The sequence below is a fragment of the Pleurodeles waltl genome, chromosome 4_2 (genome assembly GCF_031143425.1).
Source record: "Pleurodeles waltl isolate 20211129_DDA chromosome 4_2, aPleWal1.hap1.20221129, whole genome shotgun sequence".
Classification (NCBI taxonomy): Eukaryota; Metazoa; Chordata; class Amphibia; order Caudata; family Salamandridae; genus Pleurodeles; species Pleurodeles waltl.
Window position 1 is genome coordinate 657,353,101 of NC_090443.1, and position 21,543 is coordinate 657,374,643.

At 48.0% G+C, this 21,543-nt stretch overlaps 1 protein-coding gene across 1 annotated transcript in view; it reads left to right on the forward strand.

Annotated features, from left to right (window-relative positions):
* LOC138293923 (vitellogenin-like) overlaps nucleotides 1-21,543 on the forward strand; it is a 605,610-nt gene that overhangs the window by 217,080 nt on the left and 366,987 nt on the right. Inside the window, exons 12-13 of the mRNA XM_069233203.1 lie at nucleotides 14,968-15,185; nucleotides 15,491-15,588. Coding sequence (XP_069089304.1) covers nucleotides 14,968-15,185; nucleotides 15,491-15,588 — 316 coding nt within the window. The remainder of the gene's footprint in view (nucleotides 1-14,967; nucleotides 15,186-15,490; nucleotides 15,589-21,543) is intronic.

Sequence of the window (21,543 nt, forward strand, 5' to 3'; positions counted from 1 at the left end):
ATTGTATATTTTATATTATTTCTATCATATCCATAAATTATTATCATGTTTGCAGGAAGAGGGGAAACGCTAGCCCTGCTGCCATGGATTCCTTTTAGTGCTTAGATCAGACATCTCTGTTTTAGTTCCAGGCCTGTGCCCTTTTACCTATATACCAATTTTACTTGTTTATACATTTTATTATATTTTAGTACAGCTTGCAATTCAGCACAGCTGTTTGTGTATTCTAATCAGCTGCCTTTCTGCTAAAGCATTGTTGTCAGTTCCATTGCATAACATTTCATTATGTGGCCTTGTCAAGGCTGTCATTGCACACAATAGTTTACTTGGTTTTGCCAGTCCAAGAGTTACGGAGTCAACTTTCTCACCTTAGACATATTATCACATCAGGCCTTTTCTCAGAACACACCACGTTTTGTTATATAAACAAAACACATGCTGAAGAAGGGTAGAAGGGACATTCCAGCCAGCCATCTGATGCTGTGTGCCACTTCGTCAACAGCATTGCTGATTTTGGCCTTGTCTTTACAGCCAACCGGGAGGACTGTCAGCAGAACAGCAGGCAGACCCTTTTCTTTTCCAGGTGTGTGGTTGGGGAGCTCCTTCCATAGACTAGTAAGGGCAGAAGGGCTAACATTGCCATGCCCTCATTTTAGATGCTAGGGTGTAGGTAGGAATTCTTGGACTCATGATTATGTCAGGGTGTTAAGGCTGTTTATGTTTTACTCTAATGGTCACAATCATCACTGTATTATGTTCCATCTTCCTAATAATCACCTTTTATCATGGAATGTAGTAGTCACTTCAATAAATACATTAAAATATATCCTGCATCTCTTTGTTTGCCTTCTCATGTCTCAGACTTTGTGCAAATGAGAGAATGGGGTAGGATCTGTTCCACCATGACTTCCCTCAGGAGTCAGAGTGTCATATACCAGCCACTATTCACCTTTAATTCCTAGGTTTGGATGAGATGCTGCTACCTAGCGGAGAAGGTCAGGCCAATAGCTTCCAGTCAGTGTGGGACTGTCTTGGTCCATTGTAAGAGTCCTACAACACTACTGCCTTGTGTGCTCCCTCTACTTGCTTTGATTGACTGGCCTCACTGTTGGTACCTAACCCTTTGATGTTGCAGAGTTTGGCTCTCTACATAAAAGGTTTGCAGGTCCACAATTATTTTTTTAGAAGACAAAATGTGGAATCATTGGCTCCTCTGCATCTGAAAGACATGCCTTGCCCATCTCTATGTCTAAAGGTCCAGCTACTTTTACATAAAAGATAACTGGGCCAAGTAGGCTTTTTGAGAGGAGGAGAGAGTACCACAGGTTAGTAACTGTAGCTGCTAACTACTGGACCCAACTACTTTGTGCCAACATCATAACCAAGAGAAAGCAAGGACATTTTCCTAAAAGATGCCCAGACCACGGGTATAGCTTCAAAAAAAGTGAAGCATGGGCCAAGGCTGGGCTTGTAAGTGTATTTTACCACCAAGAAGAGCCTGAGCTGAGCCACTCTCTTGGCCATTTTCTACTGGCAGAGTAACTAAATTCAATGTGTGTCCTGTTAGTTCTGTTTTCAGAATGCATGCAATTGTTTTGCTTGCCAGTTTTAATCCTTCTGCCCTGTGTATATTTGAGTTTTTATTTCACTATTTAATTATTGCAAGCAATTGCACCACCAGGGCAACAAAACAAGTCTGTGCTGGAGGATGTGCATAGTTTGAACTAGAAATGTAAAATCGTTGTTAGACTACTGTGAGAAACTGGGGCTGATTGCAGAGGCCCCATAACTTTTTGCCCCCATTTTCCACTTTATGCTGGTGTTTTCCTGACTCTGATGGTGCCCTGGGTACTGCTAAACAGTCCCAGGGCCTGTGCTCTGTGTAAAATGGATATGCAAATTAGGCTAATTATAATTGGCTAAGTTAACCTACATATAAGTCCCTAGTATATGGTAGGGCATGTAGGTTTAGGGACCACAGCATAGGTGGTGCACACCTAGGTGCATTGCTGAGGTGCCCAGTGTCATTTTAAAAGCAAGCCTGCCTTGCTGGCTGCTTTTAAATTAAAGTTATATGCAAATTCGACTTTGGAATTAAAGGTACTTCCAAAGTCTTAAACTACCTTATTTTTACATATAAGTCACCCCTAAGGTGTGCCCTATGTGCCCCTAGGGCTGGGTGCCATGTAACTATAAGCAGGGACTTTATAAAAATAGATTTATAAGCCCTGGTGAGGTAAAAACAGCCAAATTCGTTTTTCCCTCATTGAAGTAAATGGCCTTCATAGGCTAGAATGGGCAGACTTTATTTTTAATTTTAAAGTCTCCTTAAATGTTACATACCAAGAATTTGGTATCAAATTGATTGTTATAATAAATCCCACAACTTCCAGTTGTTGGATTTAATATAACTAGTGCAGGTAAAAAGTTTAGACTTTACCTAAAAAGTTGCCAATTTCAGCTCTGCATTGTTTTTGCTGCTGTGCTCTGATTGGCCAGCCTGCAGCAGCTTCTGCCAGGCTACTTTAATGAGGTGTGAAGTGGCCTGACTTCACACAAAGGAATGTGCTTGGGGGAGAGAATCTCCCCTCAGCAGATGGGGAAGCAGGAAGGGGGAGGGCTGCCAAACTGGTCTTCAAAGGCAGAGAAGGACATCTGGAGCACCCAGCAACACCCCCACATCCTGCAACCCCAGACAGCTAGGTGCCCCCTTGATTAGATTAGGAGAGGGCAGGAGAGGGGTGTGTTTATGATTTTTAGCCACACCAGTGGGTGGGCTCAGCCAGATCTCTCCTCCAAAAATCAGATTCATCCATTTTGGATTTTTAGAGACTATTGCCTTCTGGGATGGATTTTTGCCACACTTCCCAGGAAGTGGTCATCACAGGGGGACGACCCTGTCCCTGATTGGAGGACCAGGGCCCCCCTGCTTTTCACCCAGGAGCAAGGATAAAACTGGCAGACCTGCACCCACGCCTCAGATCCCCACCAAATTTCAAGAAGAAAGAACTACAAGGAGAAGAAGGACTGCCCTGCTGGACCCCTGGCCTGCACCTGGACCCTGCACTCAGAAAGACTGCACCAGCTGCACACTTGGGCTTCACCACAAGAAGGACTTTGCCTGGCTTCCACTGGTTCAAGGAGGGACTCCCTGTTTGCTACAGGTGAAAAATTGCTAACCAGAGTCCCCTGCACCAACTCCTGAAAAAGTGACCAGGTGACCACTGCCCAGTGGCCAAAAAGGAGTTTGCGCCAGGTGCACTCTGGGAATTGAAGTCCGCACTTCCCAAGGACCATCACAGAACTTCTGGACCCTTGGGGTGAGCTGTGGACCCCAAAAGAACCTTAAAAGAACATCTGGGTGAAGCCCCAGAAGTTTGGAAAAGACTGGAGAAATTTTAGAAAAAAGCTCCATAAAGTGACCGACTCGACGCGGAAATTCTAGCCGGCTTGCCTCAACCGCGACCCGGCCTGACTTCGTGGTTCGTCCCGGTCAAGAAAAACATCCGAAAAAAAGACTAAGTCCGAACGTAAAAAGTTGACCGGGACCTTCCAGCCATCGTATCCGAGAAGGGCTCCACGGACGTCGGATCAAGATCCAGGTTTACCCCGGTCGAAGGATTTTCATCTCGAAAAAACGACTAAGTCCGAAGGTAGAAATCACCACCGAGGAAACCGACTTCGCGTATCCGGACAAGGGCTCCAGGAGGTCGGATCCAACTGGCAGGTTTGTCCCGGTGAAGAAAAACTTCAAAAAAAAAGACTAAGTCAGAAGGTAACTTTTTAACCGAGGCCTCCCGCGACCTGTAGCCGAGCAGGGCTCCATCGCGGTCGGCCTGAAAGTTTGACTTTGTCCCAGTCCTGGTGCAACCAGATGACCCGATTGGCGCTTTTTGTTTCTATGCGCTAGAAAATAATAATACTTTAAAAATTCATATCTCCGGTTCCCCTGAACCGATTTTAATCGTTTTTGTGTCATTTTAAAGATAAAAATATAAGCTATTTTTATAAATTGGTTTTGGATTTTTAAACTGTTTCCTGTGTTTTATTTAATTACTGTTTTGTGATATTTGAATGCTTTACACTTTGTCTCCTAAGTTAAGCCTTGACGCTCGATGCCAAGCTACCAAGGGTAGAGCTGGGATTAATTTACTGAGACCTAACTGTACTTTTGTGGAGGTTTGTGGCTTGTTGCTAGGTGTAGGTACCTACCTGCCCTACCAATAACCCATTTTCCAACATAATTGGAAGCAGCGACGGGATCCTGTACTTGTGTTCAATATCACGTTACAGTTTTAGATAAAACAAATTAAAAATCCTTTAAATTGTCCTAGAGCAAAAATTGTTTTTAATTTTTAATTTTAATTTTTTTTTTTTGTAATTAATTTGGATTAATTTCAATTATTGAATTTTTGTAATTTTTCTAAATTCTTGTTTCCAATTTTTGCAAAAAGTTTTTGTTGACACAAAACTAGGGAACCATGGAGCTTGATCTGGCTAGCCTACCCACACTGACAGTAGTCCAGCTTAGGGGGTTGTGTATTGAGAGGGGGTTGCCTGCAACCACTAATCTCAGGAAGGAAATCCTGATTAAATCCCTGACAGCATGGGCTGAGGCCCAAGAGGTAGAGACAGAGGAAGCTCCAGAGGAGGAAGAAAAAGAGGAAGATGCTAACTCTAACCACTCAGGGGAGGGAAGGCATCAGACCCCAAGTGAGGAAGAGGAGGAACGGTCCTCAATGGATACAGTCACTAGGGGCAGACCCAAAGCTAGTGGTAGGAAGAGGGTCCTTTCAGGAGGAGAGAACCCATCCATCAGGGAAAGAGAGCTGGAAGCCCAGCTAGCCTACATAGCTTTGGAAGCAGAGAAGCTGGCCCTAGAAAAGAAAAAGTGGGCATACAAAGAAAAAAGAGATGGAAGCAGCGATAAAGAAGCTGAGGTGTCCATGGGTGGGGGAGTTTGCCCCAGATTACCCAAGGGGGTAGTTCCTGCTTATATAGAGGGGGATGACATAGATAAGTGGCTAGGGGCCTTTGAGAGGGCACTCCAAATGAGAAGGGTTAAGCCTCAATACTGGGGTTCCCTTTTGTGGGAGTTGGTCCCCAACTCAGGGAGGGATAGGCTTCTGACCTTAAGGGGGGAGGAGGCAGATTCATACCCTAGTATGAAGAGGTGCTTAGTCAAGAAGTTTGGTCTGACCCCAGAGCAATATAGAATGAAGTTCAGGGACACCCAGAAGGTCAGTACCCAGTCTTGGGTTGACTTTGTGGACACCTCACTAAAGGCACTAGAGGGCTGGATTATTGGCAACAAAGTAAATACTTATGAGGGGTTATACAATCTGATCATGAGAGAGCACATCTTGACCAATTGTATCCAAGAAAGGTTACGCCAGCATCTAGTGGACTCTAAGCAGACCAACCCTAGAGAGCTAGGGGAGGCAGCTGATGAGTGGTTGAGAACCAGGGTGGTTGTCAAGTCCCAGGGGGGAGACTCCAAGAAGGGGGGGTCAGGTCCCCAAAAACCTAAGGAGGGAGGTGGTAAGCCCACCACAGAGACTCCCTCTGTACCCCAGAACCCTAAGAAGGAGGAGAGTAAATCCCACTCCCACTCTGACATGCAGAGACAGGGAGACCCAGGGTTAAAAAAGCTCTTGGACAGTAGGGCTTGCTTTGACTGTCAGCAGACAGGTCACTTCAGAGGAGATGCAGCCTGTCCAAAGAAGGTGGTTAGCACTGGGCTGTCCAGTGTAGCCATAGAGGAGGACTCCTCAGATGATGAAGTCCTCCTAGCATTGTGCTGGGAGACAGGACCAGATGGTAAGCTGGTGATCCCTGAGGGTGGGAGTAGGCACTTCCACCACATTCAAGTGAATGGGATCCCTACCACTGGCCTGAGAGACACCTGTGCCAGTCACACTGTAGTGAGTGACCGGTTAGTGACCCCAGACATGTATGTCCCAGGAAAGACAAAGAAAGTCAGGATAGCCACAGGGGAGGTCACCTCCAAACCTGTAGCCATAGTGCCCCTAGAGAGGGAGGGTATCCTTGACTGGATTAGGGTGGTAGTCAGTGCTGACCTTCCCCTAGATTGTATCCTGGGCAATGACCTCCCAGAGGTGAGTCTGGTCACAGATGGGGTGGTCGCCCAGGGCGCCCCCCCTACCCAAAGTCCTGGGGAGTCAGTCCCTACAGTTAGGAGACAGGGGTCCCCAAGAAAAGGAAAGAAGAAAAGGAAGGGTAGGCCACTCTTAAAGAGAGTTCCAAGGAGCCAAAGGCCTTCTGCCCCAGTAGGGGGGGAGCCCAGAGTTGGCACTGGTGAGGCCTCACCTGACCCCAAGGAAGTCCTGAGTAGTCAGGCAGCTGTCCAGATGCAAGGTGTTGCCCCTGCACTGACAGAAGGGAGAGTGGAAGGAGGGTGTCTGCCACAGGAGGTGGTAGCCCCCCACTCTAGACAGCAAGAGGGGTACCAGGACCCCAAAGATGCCCCTAAAGCAGCTCAGCCACCTGTCAGTGGAGAGCTTAGGGTGTGGTTCTGGGTACTGACAGCTGTCAGTAGCCTCTGCTGGGTGCTAGCCTTCCTGGCAGCACTGTACTTGGCCTGGGAGGCAGACCCCAGGGCCAATAGCAAAGTAGGCCCCCTGACCCTATTGGTCATGGTGGGGTTGCTCAAGTGTTGGGTGACCTCTTTGGGTAAGCTAGGTGTTGCCCTAGCAAAGTTAGGAGTAGGGGAGGTGGGCACCTCACTACCCAAGTTGGCAGAGAGAGAGGAGGAAGACCCCCCTAGAGGGAAGTTTCAGTTTGAACTGGGTCCTTTTACTGTTGGGATGGCTTCACTACCCAGAGGGAGTGACCCTGACAGGAGGATATAAGGCAGAGTAGGCCCTGCAAAGGGACAGCCAGTTTTCTTCACTGTCTTCCTCGCCTAACAAGCCAGGAAGACTCTCCCAGGGTTGGGCTGAGTCTCCTGGGCGTGTGGGCTGGGGGGGGGGTTGTGTGAGAAACTGGGGCTGATTGCAGAGGCCCCATAACTTTTTGCCCCCATTTTCCACTTTATGCTGGTGTTTTCCTGACTCTGATGGTGCCCTGGGTACTGCTAAACAGTCCCAGGGCCTGTGCTCTGTGTAAAATGGATATGCAAATTAGGCTAATTATAATTGGCTAAGTTAACCTACATATAAGTCCCTAGTATATGGTAGGGCATGTAGGTTTAGGGACCACAGCATAGGTGGTGCACACCTAGGTGCATTGCTGAGGTGCCCAGTGTCATTTTAAAAGCAAGCCTGCCTTGCTGGCTGCTTTTAAATTAAAGTTATATGCAAATTCGACTTTGGAATTAAAGGTACTTCCAAAGTCTTAAACTACCTTATTTTTACATATAAGTCACCCCTAAGGTGTGCCCTATGTGCCCCTAGGGCTGGGTGCCATGTAACTATAAGCAGGGACTTTATAAAAATAGATTTATAAGCCCTGGTGAGGTAAAAACAGCCAAATTCGTTTTTCCCTCATTGAAGTAAATGGCCTTCATAGGCTAGAATGGGCAGACTTTATTTTTAATTTTAAAGTCTCCTTAAATGTTACATACCAAGAATTTGGTATCAAATTGATTGTTATAATAAATCCCACAACTTCCAGTTGTTGGATTTAATATAACTAGTGCAGGTAAAAAGTTTAGACTTTACCTAAAAAGTTGCCAATTTCAGCTCTGCATTGTTTTTGCTGCTGTGCTCTGATTGGCCAGCCTGCAGCAGCTTCTGCCAGGCTACTTTAATGAGGTGTGAAGTGGCCTGACTTCACACAAAGGAATGTGCTTGGGGGAGAGAATCTCCCCTCAGCAGATGGGGAAGCAGGAAGGGGGAGGGCTGCCAAACTGGTCTTCAAAGGCAGAGAAGGACATCTGGAGCACCCAGCAACACCCCCACATCCTGCAACCCCAGACAGCTAGGTGCCCCCTTGATTAGATTAGGAGAGGGCAGGAGAGGGGTGTGTTTATGATTTTTAGCCACACCAGTGGGTGGGCTCAGCCAGATCTCTCCTCCAAAAATCAGATTCATCCATTTTGGATTTTTAGAGACTATTGCCTTCTGGGATGGATTTTTGCCACACTTCCCAGGAAGTGGTCATCACAGGGGGACGACCCTGTCCCTGATTGGAGGACCAGGGCCCCCCTGCTTTTCACCCAGGAGCAAGGATAAAACTGGCAGACCTGCACTCACGCCTCAGATCCCCACCAAATTTCAAGAAGAAAGAACTACAAGGAGAAGAAGGACTGCCCTGCTGGACCCCTGGCCTGCACCTGGACCCTGCACTCAGAAAGACTGCACCAGCTGCACACTTGGGCTTCACCACAAGAAGGACTTTGCCTGGCTTCCACTGGTTCAAGGAGGGACTCCCTGTTTGCTACAGGTGAAAAATTGCTAACCAGAGTCCCCTGCACCAACTCCTGAAAAAGTGACCAGGTGACCACTGCCCAGTGGCCAAAAAGGAGTTTGCGCCAGGTGCACTCTGGGAATTGAAGTCCGCACTTCCCAAGGACCATCACAGAACTTCTGGACCCTTGGGGTGAGCTGTGGACCCCAAAAGAACCTTAAAAGAACATCTGGGTGAAGCCCCAGAAGTTTGGAAAAGACTGGAGAAATTTTAGAAAAAAGCTCCATAAAGTGACCGACTCGACGCGGAAATTCTAGCCGGCTTGCCTCAACCGCGACCCGGCCTGACTTCGTGGTTCGTCCCGGTCAAGAAAAACATCCGAAAAAAAGACTAAGTCCGAACGTAAAAAGTTGACCGGGACCTTCCAGCCATCGTATCCGAGAAGGGCTCCACGGACGTCGGATCAAGATCCAGGTTTACCCCGGTCGAAGGATTTTCATCTCGAAAAAACGACTAAGTCCGAAGGTAGAAATCACCACCGAGGAAACCGACTTCGCGTATCCGGACAAGGGCTCCAGGAGGTCGGATCCAACTGGCAGGTTTGTCCCGGTGAAGAAAAACTTCAAAAAAAAAGACTAAGTCAGAAGGTAACTTTTTAACCGAGGCCTCCCGCGACCTGTAGCCGAGCAGGGCTCCATCGCGGTCGGCCTGAAAGTTTGACTTTGTCCCGGTCCTGGTGCAACCAGATGACCCGATTGGCGCTTTTTGTTTCTATGCGCTAGAAAATAATAATACTTTAAAAATTCATATCTCCGGTTCCCCTGAACCGATTTTAATCGTTTTTGTGTCATTTTAAAGATAAAAATATAAGCTATTTTTATAAATTGGTTTTGGATTTTTAAACTGTTTCCTGTGTTTTATTTAATTACTGTTTTGTGATATTTGAATGCTTTACACTTTGTCTCCTAAGTTAAGCCTTGACGCTCGATGCCAAGCTACCAAGGGTAGAGCTGGGATTAATTTACTGAGACCTAACTGTACTTTTGTGGAGGTTTGTGGCTTGTTGCTAGGTGTAGGTACCTACCTGCCCTACCAATAACCCATTTAAAATCAAATCTCTCAAAGAACTATAGTGGGTGAAGTGAACAAACCACCTGCACCAATACTAAAACTCTATAAGTGACCCTAAATCAGAGCAATGATTTCATGCAACATGTTTGTCTGGGTTGCAAGCACAAACAGTTGGAAGCTTGTTTGAGGGCTACTGAACTTATCCTGGGGGTTAAAAACTGATTATAAACATTTCAGACTTGTATCATGATGTAATTGCAACTGTGTATTTTACTCATATTAAATTAATTGACACAACAATGGCTGATCCTGTTCTCCACATAGAGTGTCATGCAAGGAGTCCGGATAACACTTCTATTGTGAATAGTTTGTCATCTACTAAATCAGATTTAGTAGGTGGATGGGAGTCAATTTAAAAAATGGTTTATCCATATTCTTGAAATCTGTCCTCTGTAGAGATGAGTTCACTACTTTGCCAGCTGATAAAATTCACTGTGACAAAAATATTAAATTTGAGATTGATACATGATAGAAAATAAACTCACATCATGTGCCCTCAAATGGAGGATGGAAGAGACAAGAGTTTAGGTGTTTGTAGAATTGTGAAATGGTCTTCTGCTCTGTTGGTGAAGACCAACACATCATCTTTAAAACATTGGACTTTAGCATCCATGTCTATGAAGGTGTGATATAGCACACATTGGAAAATGGTTGCTGCAGATGGCAAACCAAACAGCATCTTCTTGTCCTGGAATACCACAAAAAGTGTAACAAATGCAGTTAACGTTCTGGATTCATCAGCTAGATCTACCTGATGATACACACTGCATAGATCTAGTGTGGAAAATGCTGAAGAACCATTCAGCATTGTTAGAAAGTAATTTTCTCTGGGCAGTGGATGACAATCCACAGTGATGTTTGCTCTTAAGGCCCAAAGGTCCACACAAAGTAATACATCTCTACTGCTTTTCTTGTTCAGAATGATGTGAGAAATCTTGTTTTGGGCCTCTCTTTCCTCGATGATGTCATCTCTTAGGAGACTTTCCAGGAGCGTTTGGATTTCCTTAAGAACACTGAAGGGAACATTTGTTAGTCATTGTTTTACTGGCATAGCAGTTCCCTTAAAATGTATCTGATGGGAAAATCCTTTTAGTTTACCAGCCACATAAATGAATACGTCAGGGAACATATTCTTGATTTTCTGATCCAGATTGCCTTCAGAGATCAAAATTACAGGGTCTGATGCATGTGGATTGACTATTATTTCAAGAGACCCTTGGTCCCACAATGCAGACTTCTTTCTTATCTATGTAAATCTTGATCTTGGTCACCTATCTTTGAAAACTGTGGTTGCAATGAAGAATCCAAAGAAATGTATCCAATCCAATCCAAATGTATTCGCAGAGCACGGATAATCACCCAGGAGGGTATCTCGGTGCTGATAGCTGGTGCTGCCGCCTGAGTTCATTTGAATATCCAGGTCTTGAATCCTCTTCTGAATTCTAGCAGGGAGAATAACTTCTTTAGGTGAAGTGGAGGGTTGTTCCAAGATTTTGCAGCATGCTGTGTGAAGGAGCGTTCCCCACTATTGTCGAAATGTATGCTGAGAGTGTGGGCAAGGAAGAAGGAGGCAGAGCAGAGGTATCTGAACAGGTGGTAGAAATTCAGTCAGTGGTTGATGTATTATGGTCCTATGTTGTGGAGGGATTTGAAGGCATGGGTCAACATCTTGAACAGGCCTTGGTCTGGTATCACATTGCCATCATAGGTCACAGCTTTTACATCTGGATTTATCAAACTTCCTTCTTTGTGATAAAGGTGAATGCCGATTCTGAATCTGCTAGAATCTTAACATTTACACCACTTACTGTTAAGATTCATGTTGGAGGCTTGGAAGGCTCATTGTGTGGTGTTTTATTCACCTCTTCGCATCATCAGAACCCTTGTTTTACTATATGACGCTTCTGCATCACCCATGCTCGTGTAATGAATATGAACATTATCACTATACATTTGAGCCACCTGAACTCTTCCAGCTTTGTTTCTTTTCCTCCACATTTCTTTTTCAAAATGCCCCCGATGCTTGAAAATACTGAAATTATTTTTAACAGGTGGACAACCCTTGTAGTTTGTAATATATGAATCGCTTCTACACCTGCAACAAATACAGTTAGAATTGGGTTCCTTTGCTTGTCCAGGCTTCCCTTAATGACTTGCCACTTGTGAAACATACTTCATCAGATTTCTTGTTGCCTCTGTCCTCATTTACATATTTGGCCTATGGCAAAGGTTGCTCAATAGCGTTAACTGACTTGATCAGCTCATCTAGTGTAGGGTCATCCATCACCAAGAGGTGTTCCTGAATGTGTTTATAGTTTGTACTGGCCATCAGCTGGTCAATGATCATTTCATCCATATTGGTTCCAAAATTGAATTCACAGGACAGGGTTTTAAGTACAGTCACAAAATCATAAAAACTTTCAACTGTCTTACTAACTATGAGATTAAAACATTATTTTAGTATCCTCATTGCTTCCTCAAATTCATCATAATGACACTCTCCTTCTGAAATTTCTACTTTTGGAAGAGATTTAATTATTTCCTACCCTTCAGATCACACATGTGCAATAGGATGCATTTTATTTCTTTCACTAGCTCTCAAATAAATAAGAAATCTTCATTCCATTTAATGGACTGAAAGCGTATCCTGAAGGAAAGAATTAATTCTGATGAACTCCTATGAGAGACCAGTGAATGGGTGTGAATGACAGGGCAGATAGAGCACTCTCTAATTAGTGTTGTACCTCAGTGTGCACAACAAGACCTTGCGACAAAGTCAGAGGACCTAACTTTTAAGGTTGCTTAACACATGATTGCAGTAGGTATATTTGGACAATTATTTTTGTTAGAGATTAGGGTCTGATGGGGCACATCTGTTATAGGAGTCTCAGTCTCATAAACCCATAGGATTTAGTTCACAATTAGGGGGTTGTTACGATCTCTGTGGGGAAACCCGCCGAGATCGGCGCTGGTGGTCAACAGAAGACTGCCAGCATGCAGAACCCCCCGGCCGGCCACATAATATACATTCAGCTGGGCTGGCGGGTGGAAACAGTGTTACCACCAGCCGGCCCAGCTGTAAGCAGAGCCTGAATATTGACGCCGGCTCCAAATGGAGCCGGCGGCAATGAAGCAGTGCAGCGGATGCAGCAGCATCCGTTGGGCATTTTACTGCCCGTAAATCGGGCAGTGATATGCATGACAGGATTGTGCATGGGGGCTCCTGCACTGCCCATGCCAAGTGCATAGGCAGTGCAGGGATCCGCAGGGGGGCGCTGAGTCACTCATTCTGGCAGCCATTGGAATAAACCTCCAGGGAAAGGCTGGTGGAATCCGACTCATTATCTGGCACAGTCGGATCAGAAATGCCACCACCACCAGGCTGCCTGGTGGAGGGAGCCTGGCGGTGGCGACGTTTCAAACGTGGCGGTTCAGCTATGTTCATCATATGGCAGTCTGGACTGCCATGCCGTTGGCGGCAATTACCGCCACCACCGGCATGGCGGTCCAGACTGGCATGTTCTAAATGAGGGCCTTAGTGAGTTGTTTCAGTACTGTAACTTTCCTTAGTGTACAGCCTGAAAAATTGTGAATCCATTGATTTTTTTACATGCCATTTTGTACATATTTCTAACTCTGTTGTAGTATTTGGTTTAGCATGTCACACAGTGCTTTTTTTTTACAAAACAGCACAGACTAGACATTATTTCAATGAGTGTTTGTTGATGTGTGGCTGATTTCTGAGTTTCTAGCCCAAGGCAGATAAGTAAGCCACGGACTCCTCTACCTCCCTTACCTCAGATTCAAGTGCTAGAAATGGTTGGTAGTCCACAATTTGGGGTCTCCTAGAAACAAATTGTTGCAATTGTGGTCTATCAACTTCTGAGTGCCATGGGACACACTGACACAGGTTTCCCAAAGCTTCATTCTGAGTGCCCTAGAAATGTATCCAGTAACTCAACGCTGAAACAGTCACCAGTACCTGTGGTACAGGCGAGTTGTAAGAGGATTAAGAGCGAGACCCTAAGGATTTACTTAGCAATGAGAAACTACTGACAAAATCAGCAATTCCAGATGTGATTCCTCATCTAGTTTCCCATTTCACCCTGGAAATTCACCCAGAGATTTTGGCTTCTTTCAGTAATTGGAATAGCCAGGTGAAACAAAACAGATCTATGGTGTTACCATAGATCACATAATTGCCAATGGAGTTTGCAACTGCTGTTCCCGTCAGAATTACTACATCACTCTTAATCGCAGCCTTAAGGGCTTGTTTACAAGCCCCTTGCACTGCAGAAGCCCCTTAAGGCCAAATTTACAAAGACCCTAGCGCCACGGGAGCGTTACTTTCAGTGACAGGTAGGTTGCGCTTTTCACTGCACCATAACGACTCCTTGTAAATATGGGCCGCTCTGACGCAGTTTTCTGTGGCAGAGAGGCGTGCATTGGGGGTTTCTGTGGGCGTTCCACCGCAACACCTATTGCTTTTGATGCTGCCCCAGATTTACAAGAAGGTGTAAATCCGAGGCAGCACCAAAAACTAATGCCACACCAGGGGTTGCGTTAGCATGGCACCACAAGGGGGAATACTTTTATTCCTCCTCGTTTTTGCTCTTTCTATGTGTGCTGCATTCTTCTGCGTATATAGAAGGAGCAAAAGGCCATGAATGATTGTTTATGTACAGGAAGGTGATCCTTCCTGCATTTAAACAATCTATCCCCTCAACGGAAAAACCAGAAAGGGAGCACCCTGCTCACACTCCAGCATACAGTCAGCCCCAGTGCATCATGGTAAATGCAGTACAAGTTTGTTTTTTATCCATGAAGTAAGCTAAAGTTTTTCAACTTAGTAGGTGTAGCAAGTGTTGTACATCTCTGGACACTTGTTTCTGGGTAAACCCTTCATCAGCAGAGAGCAGCTTTGTCTGTGGGGTTGCAGGAAATGCTGCCAAAAGTGCTCTCCGGTTTCTGTACAACTCACTGGCACACAGGTGCTTTAACCAGAGCTCGTCAGCTCGTAGGCTCAATGGAGCCTTCTTAAACAGAAAAACCAGAAAGGAGGCACCCTGCTCACAGTCCAGCAAACAGTCAGCCCCAGTGCATCATGGTAAATACAGTACAAGTTCGTTTTTTATCCATGAAGTAAGCTAGTTTTTCACCTTAGTAGGTGCAGTAAGTGCACTATGGTTGAAGGATGCCTGCATTGGCACAGGAAGATTAATTTAGCACTGGTGCAGGGCAAAATGCATGGGTGCACCATATTCCAGTAACTACAACTCATTCCTGTGTTTAAAAATTGGCGCAGCACTGCTATTTTTGGACAAAGGTGCAGTAATAGAGTTAGTATTTATTGTATTGAGGATGTTTTTAAATGTTTTTGACCACATAATGGTGGCCATGAAGCACTTAATTTTAGAGTGTTTAAGATAAATATGTGAATTTAATGCATCATCTATTTTTATATAGGTACAGGACATTCTTATGCAGCTGTTTGCAAATCACAAAGTTAACGCTGAGGTCCGAATGGTGGCATCAGTCGTTTTGGTGGAAACCAAGCCTACTCCTGCCCTGCTGATAAATATGGCTAATGTTGCGTTAACTGACACCAACCTGCAAGTAGCCAGTTTCACCTACTCACAGCTGAAAGCTTTAAGCACAAGCCAAGCTCCTGATCTTTACACAGTGTAAGCAATACAAATTATTTGTTTTTGAAAAAGCAGAGGGGTAAAACATTAACTATGCCCCTTGTATTGATGCAGAAAAGTTAACATGTTCCGTGGAATAAAGTACATGATACGAATTATGCTATAAGATTTCTTGCTGCAATGATACATGCTTGCTACTGTGTGCATGTTTCTTATAGTAAGGATTATGCAGTAAGGCTATAGCACATTCCTTTTTCAGAACACGCAGTTAAATGTTGTAATAAAGGTTGGAAGCGTTGGAAACACTCAGTATGATAAAGATAAACTTTTTCTTATTTTCACAGCGCTGCAGCTAGCAATATTGCTCTCAAGCTTCTTAATCCCAAACTTGGCTGGCTTAGTTATCGGTACAGCAAGAATCTCCGCTATGACACGTTTACAGGTAATTAGAATAACATTTGCCTAGGCATGTTCGGAGCTAAGATATTCAAATATATTCTGTCACACATGTAGGTTATTTTTTGAAGATTAATTGTTTTAAATCTTTCACGACTGACATATTTTCTGAAACGTATCTTTAAAATATATTTATCTGTAGTTAGAATCTGATTTATTTTTGTTAAATGCACTTTTTTATTCCATACAGGAAGAGAGAAAAACATCCCCCATCACCGCGATCGCGTATTTACGTTGCTCCTCAACCTCCTTCCATGTGCACTCCATCAATCTGAATACCTTTATGTTCACATCACTATACTTGCAAAACCCTAACCACCCACCTATAACTTCTCCAGGACTTCTAAATTCTTGAACTGGGGGGACAGGACTTACTGCTCATTGGTCTCCATTGATTCATCTCTTATCATGCTATTATTCCTCACCCTCACGGAGTTGTAACAGCCCTGAAAGCCTGTTGATACTCTATGTTAGAAGTTGGGTCTCTAGTTAGCAGAGGTATGAACCTTGTCTAAGTAGGGACCACAGTCCTAGTCAGGGTAGGTTACAACTCAAGCTAAATTATCTGGTGCTCATCCTCCGGTAGCTTGGCACAGAGCAGGCAGGCTTAATTTAGAAGGCAGTGTGTAAAGTATTTGTGTAATAACTCATACAGTAACACAGTGAATACACCACAAAAAGTACTCCACACCAGTTTAGGAAAACAGATATTTATCTGAATAAAATTAGACCAAAATGAAAGAAATCCAATATGCACAAGTCAAGATATCACTTTTTGCAGGTTTAAATGAGACTTAGGTGGTGATTCCAACCCTGGCGGTCGGTGATAAAGCAGCGGCCAACCCGCCAACAGGCAGGCGGTAAAAAAAAATGAATTCTGACCCTGGCGGGAACCGCCAACACAGCCCGCCACTTTAACACTCCGACCGCCACGGCGGGACAGACAAACAGCGCGGCGGTCACCGCCAACAGGCAGGCGGCAGACAAAGTACCGCCCACCCAATCACAACTCACCAATCCGCCACCTTTTCCGGGGCGGGAGCCCCGCCGATAAAAACACGGCGGAAACAGACTACGAACGCGAAAACGCTCACCTCTACACACTCCACGAGGATTCTGGACAGCATGGAACCCGAATTGACCATCCTACCAGCTATTGTCTACCTGCTCATCTACCACGAGTACGAACGCCGGCGCAGACGACAACGGTGAGTACTGCACCTACGACACAGGGGAGGGGGGACGAGAAAAGGTTACGGGCACACACATACGCGACACACCCACCCCCCCACCCCCCCAACTATCTACACACCAATGCAGAGCAACAACTCAGAGTGACACCCCCCGGAAAAATGCAAAGACATAATTAAAATGATAATTTAAATTTATGTATAAAATAGGTTCATTGAAGTCATGGAAAATTATCTATATGAAATCTAAACAAAAAAATATGAACAGTGCGAAAGCCATATACATAGTCAATAAGTCCTGCTCAGTTTGTCAAAGTTCAACAGTCCGTGGGCCAATGTCCACAAACACATGGGCAAAGCCCACACAGGAGACCAGATTCCGTTGGAGAGAACACTGCTGGGGCATCAGATGAGAAAAGTACAGGCGCCAGATACACGAGGGGCCTCCATGCCCACTGTACCATCCTGGGGAGTGCAAAGCCACAGTCTCACAAGTCTCTACAGTGGGTAGTTTGCCCACTGTTCAATCTTGGGGAGTGCAAAGCCACAGTCTCACAAGTCTCTACAGTGGGTGGGTTGCCCACTGTGCCATCCTGGGGAGTGCAAAGCCACAGTCTCACAAGTCTATACAGTGGGTGGATTGCCCACTGTGCCATCCTGGGGAGTGCAAAGCCACAGTCTCACAAGTCTATACAGTGGGTGGATTGCCCACTGTGCCATCCTGGGGAGTGCAAAGCCACAGTCTCACAAGTCTATACAGTGGATGGATTGCCCACTGTGCCATCCTGGAGAGTGCAAAGCCACAGTCTCACAAGTCTATACAGTGGATGGATTGCCTACTGTGCCATCCTGGGGAGTGCAAAGCCACAGTCCATCGGATGGATTCCCGACTCCACTGGTATTGGAGGAGGCAGGGTGCCCAGAGTGCAGCGTGAACACCAGGTCGACACAGACCCGGTACTGTCAATGGCCCAGCGGTGCTTGACAGGAAGGGCCCAGCGGAGCGGTGCTTGAGACGGCGGGGCCCAGCGGAGCGGTGCCTGACAGGAAGGGCCCAGCGGAGCGGTGCTTGAGACGGCGGGGCCCAGCGGAGCGGTGCTTCACAGGAAGGGCCCAGCGGAGCGGTGCTTGAGACGGCGGGGCCCAGCGGAGCGGTGCTTGACAGGAAGGGCCCAGCGGAGCGGTGCTTGAGACGGCGGGGCCCAGCAGAGCGGTGCTTGACAGGAAGGGCCCAGCGGAGCGGTGCTTGAGATGAAGGGCCCAGGGGAGCGGTGCCTGACAGGAAGGGCCCAGCGGAGCGGTGCTTGACAGGAAGGGCCCAGCGGAGCGGTGCTTGAGACGGCGGGGCCCAGCGGAGCGGTGCTTGACAGGAAGGGCCCTGTTCAGCGGTGCCTTTCTTCACGGCGGGGCCCTGTTCAGCGGTGCCTTTCTTCACGGCGAGGCCCTGTTCAGCGGTGCCTGTCTTCACGGCGGGGCCCTGTTCAGCGGTGCCTTTCTTCACGGCGGGGCCCTGTTCAGCGGTGCCTGTCTTCACGGCGGGGCCCTGTTCAGCGGTGCCTTTCTTCACGGCGGGCCCTGTTCAGCGGTGCCTGTCTTCACGGCGGGGCCCTGTTCAGCGGTGCCTTTCTTCACGGCGGGGCCCTGTTCAGCGGTGCCTTTCTTCACGGCGGGGCCCTGTTCAGCGGTGCTTGTCCTGTCTTTCAAGGGAGCCAGACCTGGCCAGGACTCCCTGCTTAGTCGCCCTCCGAGTGTGCGGTTGCTGGCCCCTCCTGTGATGGAGTCCTGGGCCCGTGGGTGTCCTCCGTCACACCCGGTATGGGGCTGGTAGGGCCCTCCTGCTCCGCGCGCCTGCTGGCTGACTTCTCAGCCCTGCTGCCCTTGCCCTCCTTCGATGAGGCACTCTGGCCCTTGCCTCCCCTTGATGTTGTGGCAGGTGACGGCCCACGACTTTGCTCCTTGGTGGCAGCCGTGTCAGCCTTCTCGCGCCGGCCCTTGGTTTTTCGTGTTCTCTTCCCAGGGGGTGGGCTGGCTGTCCCCATGCTGCTGGCCGATGTATCTGCACTGGGAAAAGGTGGACTCCAATACCCGTGCACAATGTTCGCCCTCGATGCAGGGCTGGTGGTGGCTGAGGTGCTCTTAGGACTCTTACCAGATGGAGGGGGTGGGTCAGTGGTTGGAAAGAGGTCAAGGTTGGAAAGGAAAATCAATTTGGAAAGACAGGGACGGGTAGGTGTAGTGGTAATGGGAGTGGAGGAAGAGGATGTGGTTATAGAAGAGTCAGGTGTGGTGTCTTTGGGTGCAGGTGCTTGTGACGTAGGCTGTCGTGAGGTGGATGGCTGTTGGGTGGGTGGCTGCCTGCGTTTGTGTGGTTTGGAAGAGGGGGTGACAGACACACTGGGAGAGGACAGAGGGGACGTGTACATGGCAGTGGTGGTGGTGACTGCACGTGTGTGGACTGTACTGGAGGGTGTGCTGGTGATGGAAGTACTGGCTGATGGTGGTGTGCATGCAGGTGTGAGTGGAGACATCACAGGGAGGGAGGAGGGAGACGAGGAGGAGGGGGACACAGAGGTGGTAGTGACTGTTGGCATGTCTGCATCTGGATGTTGCTTGGGTGAATGCTTGTGGGATCTGTGGTGCTTATGTCTGGATGAGCTGCCCTTGGGTCTTGAGGTGTGTGCAGGCTGGTCTGATGGTGTGGATGGGATAGGCTGAGGAACAGGAGACTGGGACTGGGTGGAGGCAGTTAGAAGAGGGAGGCTGGAAACAGGGACAATGGCTGCCATCAGTGCTGAGGCCAGAGCATTGAACGATCGTTGATGGGCAGCCTGACCCGAATGAATGCCCTCCAGGTATGCATTGCTCCGATGCACCTCCCTTTCTACACCCTGGATGGCATTCAAAAGGGTAGACTGCCCAACAATGAGTGTCCTGAGGAGGTCAATGACCTCCTCACTGAGGGCAGTAGGGGTAACTGGGGCAGGGCCTGAGGTGCCTGGGGCGAAGGAGATGCCCGCCTTCTTGGGCGAGCGGGCACGGAGCGATGGCCGAGGGGCTGCTGGGAGGGCGGGGCTGCTGCACTGGGTGGCGGCTGTACCTGTTGTGGCGGGGGGCACGGATGTTGCCGCCACCGCAAGGGAGCTCCCTTCCGAGGACGTGTCGGTGTCGCTGACGTCTCCACGGGTCCCCGTTGTGGAGCTCCCCTCGCCCTCCGTATCACTGGTGACCTCGGTGTCTGTAGCATGGCCCACCGGGGCCATGTGAGTTGCAGCTCCCTCGTGCTCCGATGCCAATTCTCCTCCGCCTGATGATGCTAATGCACACATGCACAAGAAGATAAAGAACAAGGGGGGGGGAGAAAAAAGACAGGTTGAGTGCATGCATAGTCAACACCGTTGTCGGAGAGGACAGACACAGAAGCCCCCTGCACTACGCCGCGCAATCGGGGTACACTACTCAGTACTTGTGACTAGGCCTACAGGTCTATGGACAACAAATGCACACATGGATGATGCTGGAGCATGGATAGCTGTACTTGGCACCCTACAGAGGTGGGGGGCGGGGGCACAGGGCCATGTCTAAAGGAGGGGACTAGACTACAGAAAGCGCCCTGGCCTGAAGTCACCCACAGCCCTCCTCCCCAACCCAGACACCTCCACTGCACGCAAATATAGCAGAATGTGCTGATACTCACCCCCTTGTGTCTGCTGTGATGTCCTCACACGCCCATCCAAATCGGGGTAGGCCACCGCCAGGATCCGGGACATCAGGGGGGTCAATTGGCGGCTGGCACCCCTCCTACGTTGGGAGGCCATCCCCAGCAGTGACTCAGCGGTCTTCCTGGTCCAGCGGCGGATGTCCTCCCACCTCTTTCGGCAGTGGGTGCCCCGTCTGTTGTGGACCCCCAGGGCCCGGACGTCCTTGGCGATGGCACGCCAAATGTCGACTTTCTGATGGGCGCTGACCTATTTGACATGTACAGGGTGGGAAAGGAAATATCATCAGTTTTCTGCATGTTAGATGTGATTGGCCCCCCCTCCCCAACCTTGCCATGTGGCACATGCTCTCATCTGTCGTGCGTTGCACTCCTCATTCGCTCCCCTCCCCACCATCTTACATCCACCCTACCCAACACAGGCATAGCCCATTCAACGTGCACCCTGTGTACTAACCTGTTGGTCTAGAGGACCGTAGAGTAGCACATACTGGGGGAGGACCCCATCCACAAGTTTCTCCAATTCAGAAGTGAAGGCAGGGGCCCTTTCCCCAGTCGCAGCAGCCATTGTATCTTCCAGACCGAGGTCACAGCAGCACTTGCAGTATTGGTCCTCTCCTGTGGATGATCAGGTCTCGAGTGATTAAGCAGCTAGAAAATGGCGGTCACGCCCGCGGCAGTGCGTACCGCCGCGGTGCATACCGCGACCGCCGGCGCACATCGTCATTGGCTAATGAAACCCATAGGGTTCAATGTTAACCAATGCGGCTTCGCACCGCGGTCTTCGACCGCCTACCGCCACGGTGTGCCACGCCAGCGCATTGACCTCACATCCCACTGTCGCACTTCTCAGGTCAGGCAGCCGCCATTTCAAGGGCCCACATGGCTTAATTTCTACTGCGTCACACAGGCCTAGGCCTTGCATTGCCACTCATACTAGCCTTTCACTGCATAGCGATTCTATTACTGTGCAAGCTGTGTGTACGAACCTGTGGGTTTCTTGACTCTGTACTCCATGTTGTCCTTCCTAGGCACC